The sequence below is a fragment of the Daucus carota genome, chromosome 1, assembly GCF_001625215.2.
Source record: "Daucus carota subsp. sativus chromosome 1, DH1 v3.0, whole genome shotgun sequence".
Taxonomy (NCBI): domain Eukaryota; kingdom Viridiplantae; phylum Streptophyta; class Magnoliopsida; order Apiales; family Apiaceae; genus Daucus; species Daucus carota.
In genome coordinates this window covers 33422823-33444870 of record NC_030381.2, presented here as the reverse complement: position 1 = coordinate 33444870, position 22048 = coordinate 33422823, and the positions used below count along the sequence as shown (strand labels likewise).

General features: G+C 33.5%; 1 protein-coding gene and 2 long non-coding RNA genes across 23 annotated transcripts; 1 reads left to right on the top strand and 2 right to left on the bottom strand.

The window, feature by feature from the left end:
- Window positions 1-267: 267 nt before the first annotated feature.
- LOC108221336 (RNA polymerase II C-terminal domain phosphatase-like 5) lies at window positions 268-1176 on the top strand. The gene has a single exon (XM_017395221.1). It carries the CDS (start codon window positions 268-270, stop codon window positions 1174-1176), a length of 909 nt encoding a protein of 302 aa, XP_017250710.1.
- Window positions 1177-4009: 2833 nt separating this feature from the next.
- Window positions 4010-7576, bottom strand: LOC108205522 (uncharacterized). Its single transcript, XR_001803992.2, has 3 exons — window positions 7162-7576; window positions 4965-5766; window positions 4010-4472 (listed from the first exon to the last, which is right to left on the bottom strand). It is a non-coding gene; the product is annotated as an uncharacterized LOC108205522 (long non-coding RNA).
- A 3699-nt stretch (window positions 7577-11275) lies between these two features.
- Window positions 11276-21246, bottom strand: LOC108201398 (uncharacterized). Of its 21 annotated transcripts, none has more exons than XR_010285202.1 (8): window positions 20305-20900; window positions 15536-15622; window positions 15218-15415; window positions 13779-14935; window positions 12329-13259; window positions 11857-11989; window positions 11688-11766; window positions 11276-11568 (listed from the first exon to the last, which is right to left on the bottom strand). It is a non-coding gene; the product is annotated as an uncharacterized LOC108201398 (long non-coding RNA). The 21 variants fall into 21 exon arrangements; XR_010285203.1 differs by having other exon boundaries at window positions 11276-11563; XR_001802902.2 differs by lacking the exon at window positions 11276-11568 and adding exons at window positions 20907-20954; window positions 21117-21246 and having other exon boundaries at window positions 11579-11989; window positions 20305-20534.
- Between the last annotated feature and the right edge of the window lie 802 nt (window positions 21247-22048).

Here is a 22048-nt window from a genome sequence, read left to right as displayed (position 1 = left end):
AAATAATAAACAATTTCTAACAAAAAAAAACCTAATTAACTAGTAAAATAAAAGTTATATTAATTAATAAAGAAAAATTATTCTTAAACATGGACTTTTCGGACAAAAGAAACTACATGGACTATCTTCTAACTCCAGGTGTTTTCCTAAATCCTAAGTTTCGTAGGATTAAATCCTAATCACATTCCCATTCGAATTTATATCAAACTACTTATAAATATCATCAGAAAACTATACAAGATTCATAACAAAATCTGTGAACTACCTATGACTTCTGTTATCATGGGAAGTCAAGAAATCGCACCTGATGTTACATCACCAGATTTATGTACCCAAGATGCTGTCTATGGTGCACTCCAGGTTGCAGCAGAGATCGGCAGAGATGAATTGATTCGACGAATTAATTTGCAGAACTTGCGAAACCGAGAAAAGCTCTGTTTGGTTCTGGATTTGGACCTGACTCTTCTCCACACCAAACCTCTACACAAACTTTCCCCTGAAGAACTAACTGGTTTGTGTAATTCTACCCGAAAGAAAGATTTACGTAGATGGAAAGCCACGGGCGTTGAGTATTTGACAAAGTTAAGGCCTTATGTGAGGAAATTCTTGCGAGAGGCTAGTAAGTTGTTTGATATGTATGTGTACACGAATGGATCACGCGATTATGCTAGGATCATGGTTGGCTTTCTTGACCCTCACGGTGTTTACTTCGGCTCAAGAATTTTATCCAAGGAGGATTCTACTGTAAAAGGCCAAAAAGGACTTGATGTTGTGCCTGTTCATCAAAGTGGAGTTCTAATACTTGATGATACTGAGAATGTATGGGCAAGAGATCGAGGTAACCTTGTGTTGATAAAGCCGTATGATTATTTTGCCCCGAAAGAGCCTAATGGCACTAGATCATTGTCTGAAGAGGGAACGGATGAAAGTGGAAGTGCAGGACCGCTGAGTTGTGCATTGAGGCTCCTCAAAGGACTACACGAGTCATATTTTGTGAACTACCATACGTTTGAGGAAGAGCTTCAGGGAATTTTACTGGAGGACAATGGGATTCATGGAGAGCAGCGGCAAGAAGTTAATGGAAAAAGTTATTTGAGGGCTTTGGGATCTTCAAAGCGATTGAGGGTTAGTGATGAATGTTCATCACTGGTTGTTACTAAAAGGCAAAGATGTTAATTACTAGCTTGCAGTTTTGGTGTATCAAATGGATGACCAAATTGATGAAACAACATTGTTTGTTTGAACACTTGTTTGAGCCTTGTGTACACTACTTCAGGTTTTGGTCTAAATCAGTAACATTGATTTTGCTTCTATTATATTTTATCCGTGTCTCTTTAATTTGTAAGGCATGCATATACCTCAAACTGTGTAACCTCTCTGCTCTGAAGTTTGATTCAGGAAGAGGGATAATTGTTGTGTTATAGTTTCTTTGGTTTACTTTAGTTGACTGCTGGATTTGTCTAATACATAGCTAATCATTATCACGAAGCTTACCTTAAAAATAGGAGAAATCATCATCCACAAAGTAATGTTTCGGTAAAACATTAACTAGCAAGAATATTGACCAACAATAACAAGATAGAAAGACTATAACGAAGAAGGAAATGACAGCATATAGGATTACCTATGAGAACTCGATAATGGATGTCCTGAATCTCAGCGAGATAGTTCACAACAAATTGCAGTTTATTCCGCCTCATATCGCCTTCAGCACTGCATTGGCTATGTTTTTGTTAATCCTCTTACTCTCATCTGCTGCCTGTGACAGCAAGCCATGTCAGGGGAGTTTCTCTTTAAAGTCCCCCTCTGTCTGCTATTTTCAGTTTTCTCCATACAAGGAGCAAGGTTTGGCCAAAAGTAGATTGATATAAATTTCAAGCAGCAAGGTTTGGGTATAGGTCTAAAACTTCTTGATTCTGGATTATATGTCCTGTTAACATGGAATCACAAGTATCTTTGCTTCACTTCCATGTCTATCCACATGCCTTTTAAATGGGTGAATCAAGAAGACACCCTGCTTCTGTTACTTCCTGAATTGCACTGCAATTTGCGTCTAATATCCAGAATTTTGTCTATAGATGTTTCGGTAGTAAATACATACTGATATAAAAGCTTCTGGCTGGCTTCTGCAGCAGACGGCAACGTTCAACTATCATGGTGGTATGTACTTTCACAGTAGTAATAGTTTAAAGGTAATATCTTAATGCAGGTAAGATTTAAAGTAAATGTTAGAGCCCTTTTTTTTGTTTATATATGTCTGAACTTATTCCATCAGTGTAAACAAAGGTAATGTGGCCACATATATCTTGTGTCAAAATCTTGAAAAGTACTAATAAGTTAACATTATTAGTACTAATAAGTTGCAGAGTCTACATTCCCTCTCTATTGTCCCTGTTATTCTAATTCTATCCTTTGATTATGATCTGATTATCTCTTGTATTTCTTAGATTCTCTCTACCTTCTCCAATTTTCTCTCTTCATTGTCTAAGCAGTTATTCTAAACATTCATAATTACAAGCACCATACATACTAATAAACACATCTCAGTAGAACTCATCACAATATTTCACCTGAACAGATATGGAAAGTGGCCCAAAATCATCATAGCTTCAAACATGTCAACTTTACCAAAGCTGGTTGGATGTGGTTGTTCAAATAGACTACCGACTCGGGTTATGGTGATATATTATACTCATCAGCCCCCCATTGCATGGGTACTTTGGTACTGTGTTTAAGTCAAGATTAAAAATTTGAGCTCTTCTCAAAAAATCTGGAATTACCAGATGTGTATTATTACATTCAAACAACTCCATCAAGGGACATTGATACATGCAGAAACTCACTTATTTTTCCTGATTAATTGAATTAACAGACCTTTAGGACAATCACACTAATGACTCATAAGTACAAATGATAGCACCAATGTAGCAATGATTTGGTAACTGCATCAATGCCCTTCACTACCTAAATCCGTAAAGAGTTATTGACTGGGTAAAGAGTTCCATACATCTTGTTCACTTGGATGCCAAGCACTATGCAAAAGCGATTGCTTCATCAGAGTTGAAATCTCAAAGCAAGTAGATTAATTCATGGACTTTCTGCCTCAATGCTAGACTCTTGAATATTTCAGCCATTTGTTTCAGTACACCATGCACAAATCGAGGTTGAGTCCCTTCCAATTTTTTAACAATTTTTTTCATTGCTTGACAAGTATTTAAGACGTAGTTCAATAACTTATGTTTGACATTTTTTTTTCTAATTAAGAAATTGAACATTAAGTTTTCATGTAGAAGGAAAAAAATATAATAATTTTTGAAACTATGTTAAATAGACGACTTAAAATACGTGCCAAACCTCTATCCCAAATGTTAACAACCTATGTGTTCACATATTATCTGATAAATAGTTCTCACATATTATCTAATAAATAGTTCTCTAATCATCAGTCATTAAAGCTTCTTCACTTTATGAATCTTTCCGGTCCATAATCTTGTTAGGCTTAAATACGAGCTTCTTGGTTTCTACAAATTATTCATAATCGGTGTTACATATTTTATATTTTTGCAAAAGAGAAATGTATAAGAATGACAAGTCAACCAAGAACTTGTGTGTATAAATTTTTCAAAAAACAATTCACCTCAAACTAAATTATAGCTACACGTTACAAAATTTTGGGATACAACAAAAAATAGTTTAAAGATACAATGAGAAAATAGTTTAACCATATATGTTTTGTCAGTGGTACCATTTATCATGTTTAACAAGTCTCATTTTATGCTTTAATATAATTGATCACACTAAAGGTATGTCATGGTATCACATGTCCGTTTTATTTTAAATATATATTTATTTTCAAAGCAGCAATTGGCCCATGTTTAGACTGTTTCGAACAGAATGAATATACCAAACTTTACAAATTATTAAAAGATATGGACAAAAATACTGAGATTTCTAAACTACATGACTAAGTCATATTTATGAAGTACGATAATTGATAAATAGTTGGAGGTGATTCTATGATATACATTGATATAACATTGCATAGGTAACAAAATTGTTTGCACAATCAAAAACAACTTAACTTAGGAGAGGTTGTAAATTTGGAGCATATTCTTCATTGTTTGTGAAAGTTATTCACTCTATTTACAAACTAGATCATACCGCATCTGAATTATAGCTGAGTTTTGAGACAGTCAGCACGTCCAAGTTGCTGGGAAAAGCCATAAGCAGTACACAGCTTTGGCCCTTTGTCTGGCTTCAGATGGCCCTCGGGTAACTTGACAGCAAGGTTCAAGTAGCCGCTCTGTGGATGTGTGTACTCCTTGAAAGGCAAAGCACTTGAGAACTCCACATTATGACATTGGAGATGATCCTCAAAAACCAGATTGAGGTCAATCATTTAACTTGAGCATTTGGGGCCAGCCAGACAAGTCAAGTACGCCTTTAAAGAACGAACTTACGCTATATTCCTCCTGCAAGAAAAATAATATTTAATACTTATTAATAACTGGATTTCATAATTTTTATAGCTAAACATATAACTGCTTGCTTCTGTTAAACAAGTACTCACATATACCCAGACAAAGGGCCAAAGCTGTATACTGCTAGTATACAGTTTTACTTGCTTGGAAAACAGTGGATTCAGTTATACATAATACATTATAATTGCAGAGGTAAATGTTTCTTATAGTTAACAATTTATTAATACATTCTATCTTAATAGTTAACTGAATATAGATTTAACTACAGGAAACGAGTAATGAAAAACAATCGAGCCAAAATTATAAAAAAAACACACTAAACATGAAGTAATACAACCATTAATGAGCCATTAATACTAAACATAAGATAGTGTTCTCAGAAAACAGAGATCTCATGAACATACAAAAACATTTAGTATTGATTGATTTCAATTGTTTTCTGTCAAACTTCTGAATAGTTGCTAAAAAACTGAAAGAGAATACCTTTGCTTGGTTTTAATTTATCCAATCGAATAAATCATAGGCTTCAAGATCCTGTATCATATTATTAACTTCCTCCTCACTAGGCAGATCGTCCAGCACTTGATTTGCACTAGTGCCTTCTCCAAAGCTGCGACTGTCCATGTTGACTGGATTTCCCAGATCATACATCGCTATCGCAGTATCACCAGCATTTTCTTGGTTCAGGGCCTGCAGGCCATTGTTCGGGTGACAGTTCAGAGTCTGCAACCCCACTACTCAGGAGACTGCTTGATGGTATCACGTCCTCGGTTGCACCAGCTGGTTCATGATATAGAGTCTGCAGACCACTGCTCAAGTGACCGCTTTCCAGTATCTCTGGGGGGACTTCCATGGCCCCAAGACCAAATCTCCTAGGAACCACTTTAAATTGTGCCCTGATATTTGCAACATAATTCTCCATGGTATTGTCATGGTCCTGGTCAATGACCTGAGCCATTTCAACTCTTCCACTGCCCCCTGAATGAACACCTCTATTGGCGATGATAGCATTCCTAGAATTGTTGCAGGAGTAGTAGTTCAAAGCGTCCAGCTTTTGTTTCCCATCATCAAGACCGTAGCCCTTAACGTTAGGAGCTTCCTCTGGATTCCAAGATCTCTGAATTTGTGAAGTTCCGCGGGCTTCCATATAGCTAAAATTTGCAATACTTCCAGATGTTCGTCCTTGTGGGAAAATGTTCAGTGGTGCTGCAGGCAGCACAGCTGACATTACTGGACTAGCACTTCTAGGCAGATTATCAGAGTGCTTTTCCTACTTTCTATGTTTCTGCAAAGAAGATGGAAGATTTAGTTAATTTACAATGTTATATAATTAAGTTGTAAAAATAGGAAGAACCAAATGTATTTAACTAGCTAATAATCATGAGGTTAGAAAAGTAATTTAATGTTGCAATTCAATACAGTTTAATTTGCAATATTTCCTAATTCTTTCAATATAAGTAATTTAGTTAGTGATGTGGAACTAAATTGTATGCAATGTTGTACTAATCTTTCTGGTATGATTTTGTCTTACTTTTTATATCAATCAAACATGTCCGGACAGACTTTTACGGCGACTAAAATGTGAACTTTAGACGCTTTCAAAAACGCCCGAATATTTCCTTTGTAATTACATCCAATTATGATGAAACTAGTGTTAATTTTTCGTTGTAAAAAGTCAGATTCGTTGTAGTGATTTTATATACAAATAAATGCAGAAAGAGTAACAAGTTCGAATGAGTTAACTTAAATAGATCATGTAAGTTTCAAAAAAAAGTACTACCTGCAAATGGCTAGCAACATTGTGATATGACAAGCCAGGCTCATTCATAATGCTTAAAAGCCTTACAGATAAGAGAGCTTTTTTATGAAGTAGATCTTTCACTAGAGGCTTATCCTCAATAGCTCTAAACCGCTAGAATATATATTAGATGATATGGTTTTCATGTTGGGCTTGTAGTCCTATTGAATATAACTATACAGAAATCAATAATTTTGATAAATTTAGGTACATGGTATTTTAATTATAAAGAGGAAAGTAATATCACAAGGAAGTTTCTATGCTATTGTCGTTATCTAGTTTCTACCTTTATAGAAAATCAAGATTTGGTATCAGATGAAAAAGATTAATGAATAATGATTGTAGAATTATAAGACACATAAATGAATCATGGATGGTTTAACAGTGGATTTTAGGCACTGGATCGCGGACTCTGGAGGAGAATGCTGAGTTCCATATCAGACTTATTTCCCGTTGCCAACATCTTGCAAAGGATAAGCCATGGTATTCTATTGAACAAGGAAGTGTTCACTTTACTGTCATTTCAACTGAGTATGACTGGTCCGAAAGCTCAGAACAGGTAAACACGCCTTTGTGTAATTAAGTCGTTACTGTACAGGAACAAGAATACACTAACATCCACTAACATAAACTAACATAAGCTAATATAAACTAACATGACATAGACTCTCAGAGGGGGGAAAGACAGAGAGGACAGAGAGAGGGAGGGAGATAGAAAGGGAGAGAGAGGGAGAGAGGGAAAGAGGGAGACGGAGAGGGGGAGAGATGCGTAACATAACATAGGACCACAAATCACAACATAAATAGATATTTATTTACACATAAAATCAAAAACAAAGCATGAATTTAAAGTGAAAAACAAAGGATGACAACGGATTGTACCTTAAATCCAAGCAAATCGAAGCCCCAATTAAATTGAAAAGTTGTTGAAGCTGTAAATCCACAGAAGCCCCAATTCAGTCGAAGCCCTGAGCAAATATAGACACAAAATCAAAAACATAATAGTGAAAAACAAAATGAAGAAGCTAGTAAACAAATTTAAAAGAAATATAAACTCGAAGTCCTAATTCCGCGGAATGAAGAAGCAGTTAATCGAATCCCCGATTAAAGACCTCAAACCAAAACCTAATCAATTGAAATGTGGACTGAGGTGAGTTTGTAGAGTGAAATGTCGGTGTGTGTCTAACTGCGGACTGAAAGAAGAAAGGGGCGGGGGAGGGGATTTTGCCTCTACCCAATGTTTTAGGAGTGGGACATGAATGGTTATCGTTTTAGTAGGTATGGATTCAACATAATAGTCGTGTTCATACCATTGCGGTAGATAGGGCTGTAAAATGATCCGGGTGATCCCGGGTACCCCTCTGCTCAAGTATCGGATCATATTATTTTTAGCTTGTCCAGATTTGGGTCCGGGATCATTTTATTCGGATATAAACCGATCCCGGGTATTTGAGATTCGGATCTGAACCGGATATGATCCAGTATCGTATTTTCTATTTTTTAACCGGGTAGTTTATGATCCATCGAATATGAGCCGGATGTGATCCACTAACATCAAATATCATTATTATTTCAGTTGTTCAAATAATTATCATTTAGTCTAAGTAAACATAATATTATAAAGTATAATAATTTTGAATTAAAACTTATAATTATATGTTGGTATATGTCATTTATTAAATATATATGAAGATAATAAGCATGATCACATTAAATAAATCATATTTTATGAAGATATAAACTTAAATAAGATATTATAATTTTATAAAATGATGACTATTTATTTGCAAACATGATGGTGTTAAAATATAATATGTATATGAATTTGAATCGAATATGAACCGTGGATCATATTCGGTTATTCGGGTAGGATCATATTATGAAAAATTATATGAGACCGAATCTGAGCGGGTATAGGTGTGCTCGTATCCGGGATCATATATTATACGGGCTTAATTTTACCGCCAGATTTGGATCGTTTTCAAAACGGATATGAGACATGTATCATATTTTCGAGCCAGATATGAGCCGAGACACCGGATAGTCCGTATCGATTTACAGGCCTAGCGGTAGACATGAATGGTCATCATGGGGATCTTTCGACTGATCTAAAAATACTAAAAATATTTTGCAGGCGACCGGCTAAAATTATAAGACTAATTAGATCGCGTGAATCACATGGACTATTGTACAAATCATGGGAAATCTTGTCCAATAAAATTACCAAAAATTATTACGATCTCAGAAGAACATCAAGAGAATCGCAGAGGATACCTTCAAAAGAAATTAGTATGATGACTCGGGAGGTGTTGTACATTTGAAGCATTTTCTTCATTGTTTGTGAAAGTAATCCACCTATGATATTGAAGATTGATATACATATAAGAGAAATTCTGTGAATATGAACAAGTGTAAGAGATTACAACTTTATTGGTTGCGGGGAGCTCTTCAATATATACATCTCTTAGGAAGCATCTAGATTTTTGATGACTGTTCACCACTAAGAATGGTTCCAGAGGGGTTGACTATAGATATATATCTAAGATATGTTACACGGAAAAATGCTAAACCTTTTCACACGCATCCCATAAATAGAACATTCTAGTATGCTCGAAATTATTCCGGAGAAGTCCATAAATTCAACAAAAAAATGACATAAATGCGTCATAAATTAAATAGTGCAATATACTATGCCTAGCCTAATATTAAGATGCCTATGTTTATACTTTATGTAGTCAATAACATGTCTTTGAAACAATCACAAGTCATGATAATTTCCTATTATGTAGCTTAGTTAGTTGCTTCCATTTCACTAATTATTGCAAATTTCGTGGTTTTACTTGACTTCGAACTATACGATTACGTCAAGTTCTCGGTCAAAAGACAAATGATATTCATTATAGTCAAGTACATTATAGTTGCGAATAAGAAATATTTTTAGATTCACCTCAGACCCCAAATGATATTGCTTGAATTCTCAAATGCTCTTGTCTTAGACCAACAAGTAAAAAAGACAATATTCTCTTGTATTGCATAAATGAGGCTTACATTTGACATATAATGCAACAATTTGTATGTCGATTAATGCAACAAAGAGAACGAATTACATAATGCGACACCACTAGGATAAAAATGTAACACTAAATTTTGTTGCCTCAAAGATGAAACTCTAAAATTGGTCCCATCACAAATACCACAACATCATCATGTCCCTATACATGAGTAACTTAAACAAATTAATTCATTTGTGTAGTAGTTCAGTACATTATAAATAGACTTAGTTGATAAATCAAGTAACTAGTTAAGTCTTGAGCTATTTGTTTATTTGGCTTGTATTAAAAAAAATACAGTTTCTACAGAGAGGATTTTTACAATTTACTTTACCGAAATTATCAATTTTTACAGTATAATTTTAAGATGTCATGCAGTACTTATTTATAATACCAAATGAAATTCATAAATTGTCTGGACAATATCAGATCTAACATTTTTTTACATCATTTGATTCTACACAAGACAAAAGGTATACGAACTAGTGTAAATAAAAAAATTTAGTTAGAAAATAACCTAATCTAGGTTTGTCGAGTATCTGATTGAACAATCTGCTTGTACTAAAGCAGATTGTTGAATGAACGACCATCAATAATTAAGTCAAAGCCGCCAAACAAAGCCATTTAGTTGCTCTAGCTATAAATTTCAAGAACCTTGCTTCCATCAAACAACTCCGTGAAAAAATGTCATCGCCTTTGCTATTTGAGCGTCAATTATAAAATCCATTATATCAAAGATTGAAGCCTCAGGACATATATGAATCACTAGTATTTGTGCCCGCTACGCAAGGGCTTTGAAAATAAATATTTATTTTATATTTTAATATAATTAAAATAATATTTTCATACCTTTGTGCACCCATTTTTTGTTTTTCTAAATCAGTTAAATTACTTATTTAAGATTATCTTTCTAATTCAACTTTAATAAATTTAATTCTTTGAATGTGATGTTCTTAAAATGTTTAAATTAGTCTAACTACTCCTTCTCATTTATAATATATAAATATTCAATGTTTTAAAAAGATGAAATTAAAAAGTCGGTCTTTAACGGATGAATAAATATCCGACAAATGTCTTTACAATCGATTAGGTATTCCTAATTTTTTTTAATTCGTACGATAAATCTATTACTAAAATAATATCGGAAAATATTTTAAAAAGAATTCAACATTTTAAAATAGTTTAGTTTAGTATTCTGTATTTTAAAAAGCATTAATCTTTATAAATTTCTTGGTTGTCCATAATTAGTAATATTTTTAATATAAAAAGTTGAACACCAATTTCTACATCATAACACCAAATACTAATAGAATAATATTCCTGTAATTATATTATAATTATTTTAATTCTTTAAATGTGTTGTTTTTAAAATTTTAAATTAGTCTAACAACTGCTTCTCATTTAAATTTATATAAATATTTCTTGTAGTAAAAAGACGGAATTAAAAAATCAGTGTTTAATGGGTGAATGAATACCCGACTAATAATTATCGTAAATTTTGTTATTAAATTCATATCATTAATATATTATTAAAATAATAATTAAAAAAATTTGCTCCGTAAGTTTTTAATTCAATAAAGTCTTTTTTTTAAGTGTCATAGATCACAGGTTCTTTTGAAAATGTAATCCAATCGTATTTGATTTTATGTTTTCTTGTCTGTTTATTTCAGTTTAGTGTTATGTTCTCTTTCCTTTTCTTTTAATTTATATTATGAATAAATTATTTTACCCAAAATCGACAATTTTAAATTGTAAAATCAAATCTGTATTAGTCAGAATAGCTTTACCTTTAATAAATTTTGTGGTTGTTCATAATTAGTCCAAATTGTAATGAAAAAAAAAAACTTAAAATGGTCACACCATTTAATTAATTTCAATCTTTTGTTATTCCTTTAAATATATTTGAATGGACAAAAGGATTTGACATAAATTTCGCATACCCCAAATAATAAGATAACGGCGTGTTTAAATTTTTTAATCAAATGGTTCCTGCATTCATTTTATTGAACTTCCTAATAACTTATGTAATTACAATTAAGAGCAGTAAGAGCAGTTTCTCAGGCCCTAAATCCCAGTACCACTTCGCTTCTTGAATTTGAAATGACTTGGTATTGCACCGGTTAGTTTAATAGCTTTGCGAGCATTGTTCTTCACTTTAAATGCTGTTGCCATTCCCAGAGGATAGAGGGACACAATATATCAAGAGTTCCACTGCTACAGCAGCTTAATTCTACCTGCACTATGTGCAATTTCAAAGAAAAATTAAGTTTTGATCTTATTAGTGGGACTCCATTAGCAAAATAACTACAAACAACAACATACAAACAACATACAAGAAATAACTACACAGTAACATACAAGAAATAACTACACAGTAATTATGCAATGACAGACACTTGAAGCAATGATGAACCCAAGGCCTTTTGTCAAGCTCATCCTGTAATCCATTATAAAAATACAGTATCATATTTGACAGTAATCCGCAGCTTGCAAGTCTCAAATACCCCATTTTCTGCAAATTAAATACCTCATCTTTTTGCCTTCCGTTCCCTCCTCGTCTTTTCCTTCCTCCACAATTCCACTCACACCAAACATGAAGACAGAAAGTCCCCCAAATCTTCACATTTTATCAAACACTTCATGGATATTGGTAAAATCGCCTATCAAGATTAGCTTTCCAAATAAACATTACCTCAAGTTCATCAATAAATACATAAGAGGATGTGAATTGAAAAATAAAACAAACAGCTGCAACATCGAAACTCAAAAATCTACAAAAAAAATAAAATAATAATAAACAATATGTGATGGAGTCATTTACCTGCCTAAGTAGTACATGTATATTACCATATATCATACTAATAAAGAGGGACAGGGAAAGGGAAAGAGAGAGACGGTCGGACGAAAACATGAAAAAACAGAAAGAGAGAGATATAGAGACAGCCGGAGAGAGGGAGAGATACATTCAGGAAGGGAGAGATAGGGAGAGGGGCACTTACTTGGAGCAGGAGAGGCGAGGTTAGAGAGCTTGAAATGAGATTTAAATGAGCTTGAATCTAATCAGAGGATATAAATTTGAATTTTGAATTTGAAATCACAACAAATCAAATGGGGAAGTAGAGCAGACAGTACTGCCGCTGCACTTTCGTTTGTTTCTGAAATAGAGAAGAAAGATATGGCAATATGATGTGAACATATATAGATCTGTATGTATGAGTCCCGGACAAAAGCTTATATGAGGTACAAAAGCTTTCGTTTATTATAAGGGTTTTTTGTTTTATCAGAAACGTTGTGTGAAAATGGTAAAGGTTGATGGCATTTTTTGTAATTAAGGTGCAACTATTGGGGTAGGGGTGTAAAAAAAGCTGGTTTTTGGCAACAGGATTTAATATTTAAGGGATTTATGAAATTCCAAAAAGTGCTAGGTAAATTTTATGTGCTATAGAAACTATAATAAAACCAAGTGTCTACTTAAAAATTAAAGAAAGTTTCATTCAGTAAATGTTCTTTTTAAAGTTAAACATGGATCTTTTGGCAAGAGAGAGAAAAAGCAAGACAAAGAAGTCAATCAGATTATTTTCACAACCTGATCAAGCCGATATCAGGTATGAAGGTTGATTTATATCGGCAAAGAAGTACATTCTTAACATTTGCTAGGCAGGGTATATATTGTCTAGGCAATATTAGATGTAACACTTTTTTGAATCATTTGAGTCTACACAGACACAAGTTATACGAACTAGTGTAAATCAAAGCTTTTAGTTAGAAAATAGCCATTTCTAGGCTTGCCAAGTCTCTTCAGAGCTTCAAAATCATTATTGAATAGGTGCACTCATATTTATATTAACTTCAACAAAAATTGAACATACCTCATGGGGTTGCAGTCATAGGGAAGGTTAGAGCGGGTTGGTGCTGAGCTTACCAAAATTTCTGCAGCATTAACAATTAAATTACTGAATATCATGCAATATCGTTATTGCCAAACATCGAGACATATACAATAGAACAGCCTTATTTTTTTCCACAGCAAAGCCACTGTTTTTAAGAATTTCCGCGACGGTGTCGACTGTGGCAATAGTTGCATATATACAGAACAATTCATCACCTCCAAAAGGACATATACATACACCCAAAAAAATCGCAGAAGTTAGATAATAGGAGCCGCTTTAACATGATATCAATTACGCACATCGACAACACTACACTGCTATCCAAGCATTTCAAACTTATAAAATCGATACAGAAGCAGGAAATTTGAATAAAATGAAGTAAATTAGAGTATAAATAAAATGGAGCATTAGAGATGACCGCTGAGACTCGAATCTAGAAGACCACATGATACACATCAAGCGAAAATAAAATATATACTAACAAACACTTTAAAACTTATTCAAACTTAAAACAAGACGAAGACAGAAAATGCATTAATGTAGTAGGCGATAAACTTACAAGAGAATTCATAGCAGCAGCTTTTTTGTGGTGTTCGAATCCAGGCCTCTTCTCACGAGAAACATAAACCAGATGAGGCAGCTCATTTCCCTCGGTGTAAAATTTATGTAAAGAAAATATTCCTACAATGCCAGGCACTTTTTGATCAAAAGCGTTCAGATGGTAAAATCATAATCCAAGCCAGTTGAATTCATACGACACACTGGCACAAGTTGTTTTAGCTTATGACTAACTTGGGCAGGTTACTCTGGCAGTTAAATTAACAATAATTTTACAATATCATTTCATAACCAACAAGCAGGTCAGAATTTGGATTCAAAAGGCAAAAATAGTTACAAGGATTGACAGGCTGATGCATGCATCAGGAGATTTGTTACAGTTTCTAAGGATAATAGTCTCCAGCATTTTACTGGACAGGAAATTAGGTAAGAGATATTGCATCCACACAAACCAAGAAATAGAGGCAATAAGTTAAAATGAAGCCAAAGTTACAGAAATAAGATTCAAATTACAAAAAGTACATAGTCTGGTAGCCCATGACTTGCCTGATATAAGCAAGTATATAATTGTACAATCTCATCAAAACCGGATGCAAAAGGTAAAACAGATAGGAACCCTATTCAATATAACCATATGGTTAAACAACTCGAGGAAAACTATTATGTATGAATCTCAGAGCTCCGAAAATGTGCAAAAATAGAAACCAAAAGCTATTTTCTTATTCTATTTTAAGTTAAAAATCAAACTACACTTGTAGCTATTGCCAAGAGGCATGTTCAGGGCTTTAACTAACTATTTACAGACATCTACAGATTTTCTGTTACGTGTTGTACTATCAACCTTTTAGCCAAGACTATTTATGTTCTGATGCTTATTGGTTAGGCGTGTTTGTGCATTATCTAAGCGTATACAGCTTTGGCCCTGTGTCTGGCTTCAGATTGCCCTCGGGTAACTTGACAGCAAGGTTCAAGTAGGCGCTCTGTGGATGTGTGTACTCCTTGAACGGCAAAGCACTTAAGAACTCCACATTATGACGTGAGATGATCATCAAACGAACCAGATTGAGGCCAGTCATTTAACTTGAGCATTTGGGGCCAGGCAGACAAGTGTATACCCTCTGTATAGCCTTTAAAGAACGAACATACACTATATTCCTCCTGCAAGAAAAATAATATTTAATACTTAACTTAGTTGTATGATTAATAACTGGATTTCATAATTATTATAGCTAAACATTTGATTGCTAGTTTCTGTTAAACAAGTACACACATAAACCCTTTACTAATTTGGAACAGATTTACTTGCTAGTACTGCTATATACGCACTTGGAAAACAGTGGATTCAGTTATACATAATACATTATAATTGCAGAGGTAAATGTTTTTTGTTAAATAAGACAGAAAAAACTGTATATACTATAAAAGCAAGAAACAACTTACCTCGCACCAGCTCAAACAATTTAAGACAAATCACATCAGTGTGGGACTTATCATGGATTGCTAGAGACATCACCATTGGTTCCCAGCTTAGACCATATGTACTGTCAAGCACAATAGTAACAATCACTGGTTCCCCTTTTGACCAATGGGTCTGAAAATGCTTCCGAGTTCCGATCCCCGGCTTGAATGTCTATAGAACTTGGAGATGCATAACATAACATAGGAACACATATCACAACAAAGATAGACACGTATTTACACCTAAAATCAAAAACAAAGCATGCATTTAAAGTGTACAAGGACGACAGCGGATTGTACCTTAAATCCAAGCAAACCGAAACCCCACTTAAAGTTAAAAGCTGTTGAAGCTCTAGTTCTAGAGAAGCCCCAATTCAGTCGAAGCCCCTGAGAAAAATAAAGACACAACTAAAAACATTATAGTGAAAAAAAAATGAAGAAGCTAGTAAAAAAAATTCAAAGGAACTATAAACCGGAAGCCCTAGTTCCGCGGAATGAAGAAGCCGCCAATCAAACCCCCAATTAAAGACCTCAAACCAAACCTAATCAATTGAGAGGTAAGTTTGAGGGGAGAGGTTCTCCGATTTTACCTGATCGCTAGTGAGTTTGAGCAGAGAGGTGAGCTTTAGAGAGTGAGGTGAGTGTGTGGAGTGAGGCGAGTTTGTGGAGTGAAATGTCGGTGTGTCCCCAAGTGTGGAGTGAAAGAAGAAAAATGGGGGAAACTTGTCTCTATCCAATGTTTAGTAGTAGGGCATGTATGGTTATCGTTGCAGTAGGTATGGATTAGTGCCTCTAATACAACATAATTTTGCAACACTCGATGTTCATATGGCATTGCAGTAGACATGAATCGTCATCATCGGGATCCTTTAACTCATCTGAAAATACTTAAAATATTTTGTAAACGACGGGCTAAAAGTATAAGACTAATTAGATCGCGTGAATCACATGGACTATTGTACAAAGCATGGGAAGCCTTGTCAAATAAAATTACAAGAAATGATTATAATTAATCTCAGGAGAAGATCAAGAGAATCGCGGAGGATACCTACAGGACAAATTAGTCTGATGACTCGAGAGGTATTGTAAATTTGAAGCATTTTCTTCATTGTTTGTGAAAGTAATCCACCTATGATATTGAAGATTGATATACACTGTGTTACTCCGACTCGCCTACTCCTGCGACCGTACCCGTGTTGACACGACACGACACGGGATACGGGACGGATTCGTCCATGAAAATCTCTACACTTCTTTTCCGTCGCCGGAAAAGTTGATGGTCGTCGGAGCATCTAAATCACAGCTCGCTAGAGATAAGTCATGTATTGAGAAGAGATTATGAGGTTAAAGATCGAAAACAAGAAGAAGAAAGAAGACTGAAAGAGATGAAAAGGAAAAGCAGATGAAGAAGACAATGTATATGGAGTATATGCGTGTTTAGTAGATGAGCTCCACAAAACAACATAACGTATTTGGACATGATTTAGTCCAGGTTCATTTTAAATATAAAGACCCAGCTGGTGTCAACTCACAACTTGCATTACCTTTTAAATTCATGTATTATTTTTTTTTGAAAGCATTAAAATGTGTATAACCAACACAGTTTGGGGATCACTTTCCGGTATTCTCATTCTACAGTGAATATGATATTGAAGTACACGAGGATGAATATGATTAAAAATCAAAAAATTATTTTCTAAATAAATTATTTATTTTAAATATCTTAGAAAATCAGTTATATTAATAATATTTATTCAAAATTACATTAAATATAATAATAATGAATAAAAATATTTTTTTATTTATTCTTAACATATAAAAATATATTATTTATTTTAAATTTGCCGTGTCCCCTTACCCGTGTCTAAAATTTGGACGGTGTCCCCGTGTCCTAAATTTTTTAGATTAGCTAATCCGACACTCGGATATGTGTCGTATCGGACACTCCGTACCCGAGTCCGAGTAACTTAAGATATACATATAAGAGAAATTCTGTGAATATGAACAATTGTATGTGTATGCGTTTCCAACTTTATTGGTTGCTGGAAGCTCTTCAATTTATACACCTCTTAGGAAGCATCTAGATTCTTGACGACTGTTCACCACTAAGGAATGTCCTGGAGGGGTTAACTATAGATATATATCTAAGATATTTACAATTATATTACGACAAAATGCTAAACCTTTGCACACGCATAAATACTACAATACACAAGAACATTCTAGGATGCTCAAAATTATACTAGAGTAGTTCAGAAAATTCAGCAAAAAATGACATAAATTAAATAGTGCAATATACTATCCCTAGCTTAATATTAAGATGCCCAAGTTGACGCTTTGTAGTCAATAACTTATCTTTGAAACAATCACAAGTCATGATCAATTTCCTATTATAGCTTACCGAGTTGCTTCCATTTCACTAATTAGTGCAAATTTTGTGGTACTACTCGACTTTGAACTATACGATTACATCAAGTTCTCGGTCAAAAGACAAATGATATTCATTATGGTCAAGTACACTATAAGTGCTAACAAGAAATATGTTTTTAAATTCACCTTAGACCCCAAATAATATTGCTTGAATTCCCAGATGCTCTTGTCTTAGACCAATAAGTGAAAAAAACTATTATTTTGTATTGCATATACGAGGCTTACTTAACAATTTGTATGTCAAATGCAACAAAGGGAAACAAATTACATTATGCACATAATGCGACATGCACCACTAGGATAAAAATGTTACGCTAAATTTTGTTGACTCAAAGATAAAACTCTAAAAGTGGTCCCATTATAAATACCACAACATGTCCCTTTACATGATTAACTAAAACTAATTAATTCATTAGTATAGTAGTTAAGTACATTATAAATAGACTTAGTTGATAAATCAAGTAACTTGATGTGGTGGGTTGTTGGGTTCGGTATGCATTCAGTTATGGGCTCGGATGATATAAATGGAATCAGAGCTCTACCCGGTCAGAAGTGCAAAGCCACTGACCGGGTTTCGTAAGTTGGGTTATGAGCTCGACGAAGACGTCAAGCATATAAGAGGGGGTGTTTGTAACATCCCACATTGATAAGATATAAAGTATTCGGGTCCTTTATAAGCATAAGTAAATAACTAATGTATACCAATTTGCTAGCACTTTTGGGCCGACCTGTGGTGGGTTGTTTGGTCCGGTATGCATTCAGTTATGGGCTCGAATGTTATCTGAACCATAATAAAATTCTATCTACTATGCTAATGAATCAATTTATTTAGGTTAATTTTGTAGGGGGGGGCCTGCTAATGTTGAGGTGTTTATAATAGGATCAATTTTAGAACTTCATCTTCGAGGCAATAAAATTTAGTGTTACATTTATATCGTAGTGTTTTTGCATTATGTGCATAAGGAAATTCATTTCCTTTTGTTACATTAGACATACAAAATGTTGAATATATGTCAAAGGTAAGCCTCATAGATGCAATATAAGAAAATATTTCCTTTTTAATTTTTGGTTTAAGACAAGAACATTTAGAAATTTAAGCAAAATCATTTGGGGTATGAGGTGATTTTATAAAATGTTTCTATTAGCACCTATAGTGTACTTGACAAAAAAAATATCATCTCTGTGGTGGTTGTTAGATGTAGGGTGTTGGTGAGATGGACCACTATTATGTTGAATCCTTATCTGTAGAGGATCCTTTAAGGAATGATTCATCAAAAATGCATTCATTCATTTTTTTTTTTTGACCGAGAAGTTGATGTAATCATATAGTTCGAAGTCGAGCAGTATCACGAAATTTGCAATAATTGGTGATTGGAAGCAACTCATAAATCTATATAATCGGAAATTGATTATGGTAGTTTCAAAGACACATTATTGACTACAAAGCATCAAAGTGAGAATGTTAATATTACGCTACGCATAGTATATTGCACAAGTTATTTTATGATGTATTTATTTATTTGAATTTTCTAAACATCTCTAGAATAATTTAGAGCATCCTAGAATTTGCATGTGTACTCTAGTATTAATGGGATGCGTGTGAAAAAGTTTAGATTTTCTCGTAATACAATTATAAAATTTCTTTGATATATATCTATAATAAACCCCTCTAGAACCTTCCTTAGTGGTGAACAGTAGTAAAGGGTCTAGATGCTTCTTAAGAGGTGTATAACTTGAAGAGCTGTGCAACCAAGAAAGTTGTAAACTCATACACTTATTCTCCATAATATAAAAAATATTTTATAAACATTTGATGTGTTTCTGTGTGGTTTACATTTATTCACAAAATTTATGTTATATGTATATCCATCTTCAATATATATCATCACTATCACATGCGGATTACTTCCAAAACCAATGAAGAAGATGCTCCAAATTTATGTTTGACAAAATTTAAGAAATATTTTCATATTTTGCCCGTGTCACAGCAAGGTATCAAAATATATTCCTCCACCCAAATTATCTAAGGCTTCTTGATCTGGAATGAGATTTAGAAACTATAGAGCATCAGTCCCGTAAACATTTGTAAGGGTCAATTGATCCCCACCAATTTGAAAGTCTCAGTTTTGCCAAGCTACATGAACTCTACCGATGTTCGTAATAACATTAACTGTCATTGCATTGAGTGCAATGTTTTTGTTTAATTCATTTACGATATATGGAACTACCGCTGTGGTATAACCAACACAGTTTGTGGATCACTTTCCAGTATTGTCGTTCTACATTGAATATGATATTGAAGTACATGAGGATGAATATGATTTAAAATCAAAAATTTCCCTTTATTGTATACTAGTCCTGAACATACCCTAGGATTTCAGTACGACTTGATGATGAAAATAAGATAATCGAATTGAATAAACCTTCCTCTGTAACAAGAATCTATATTGTCATAATGGAAAGACATATACAAGATCAACACAATTAAAATGTTTATAAAGTTACATTGGTTGGATTATATCCAAAAATGATAATTTTCTTTACCCTAGTTTGTATTGTAATTCACTTTCCAGGAACTAGATATAAATAAATATAGGAATAAATGCCTAAACAGATGTAGGTTATCATTAAATTAGTACCTGAAAATTACTAGAAGGGTGCAAATAGCCTTCCCCGTCATTCCTCGTGTTTGAAGTTCAAGTTCACACTTGTTTTGCCACTGGAGGAGGCACTGAATTGACTCATCAAATGCCTTTCTCCAAATTCTTTCCACCAACTCAATCTTTCTACTGGTTTTTTTCCTTCCTGATTAAACACCTTTAAGCTTTCCTATGTTTATTCGAGTGTTTCCTCTTGATAAAACAAATTACTATATTAAATACGAAATAATTATACATCAAGCACATTAATCTGATCAAGTTAAACATACTTCTATAAAATATTCATCTACTCCATATCTTCTTTGTCAAGAATATATCAGAAATACACATAGCTTTGGTTTTTCCGGAAAAGTAATCAAGCCTTTACGATATCATAAATCGACACAAAAAATTAACAACAATGCAATTGAGATGAATGTTATAATATAAAACCAATAGAATCCAATCACAGCTTTTACTATATAATTCACTGACTCAAAAGCAAAAATCTTTATCAAGAGTTATAATTATAATAAACAATTGAACCATAAGAAAATGTCAAAACAATGCTTGAATGAAAAATTAAGGGAAAGAAATATTACCAATATGGTGGTTCGGTAACTTGTATAAACAGAATCTCTCTCGGAACCCTGCAACAAAGAGAGAAACGAAACTAATCAGAGCAATTGAACGATCTTGAGTTGAAAAATTGAAATAAAAAGGAACCCAAGAACCCTACGGTCAACTGAAGAAATACCAATGGGTATAACTAAATGAAGAAGACGGAGTCAAGTCCAAGTCGTAAATCATACCCACATATCGGTTGAGAGACGCAGAGAGGAACCTAAGTGAGAGGGAGAAAGGAGAGAGCGAGAGAGAGAGTTTTATGAACGTGTAGTTTTAATATTTTGATCAAGCCACAAACACTTGCTAATCTGAAGCTATTTGTTTATTTTGCTTTTTTTTAAAAAAAAATACAATTTCTACTATAGAGAGAATTTTCATTATTAAACTATACGGATTATAATACTCCCCCCATCCCAAATTAGATGAGCTAGTTGATTTCGGGCACGTAACCTAAGGTGCATTGACTTCCAAAATTTATTTTTAAAATTTTTCTTTTGCAAATGAAAATTTCATATTTAAATTTTTATTTGCAAAAATAAAATTTCAAAAATAAGTAATGTAGCTATGCGGTCAATGGACTTTAAAGTGCGTGCCCGAAGTCAACTAGCTCATCTAATTTGGGATGGAAGTAGTAATTTTTAATAATTTTAATAGAGATAAATATCGAGTCATATTTATGTTTTATGATTTTTCACAATACCAGACATAACATTTGTATCCTATATTATATTATGATTCAACGATAAATTCAGTGTATCTTCAAAACTCAATAATAAAATTATGGGTTAATTATCTCGTTGGTCAATAAAGTGGACCTAATTATGGGTTGATTATGTTAGTGAAACTATATCTAATAAGTTTGCATTATTAAAATTTATATACTTTATTTAGTACTACTACAATACATTGTTTAATTTGTTTTAATAAAACCTAGAGCCCGTTGGCTGAACTTATAAGTTATGACTTAACGTGTCTTGTGACTTAACGTGACTTATCTAATAAGCTAAGAGATTAAAATGTCTGTTTGGATAATTTTGACTTATTAATGACTTATGAGTTAATAGAAATATAATAATAAAAATAAAAGTGATTTATGAGTAACTCATGATTTAAGAGT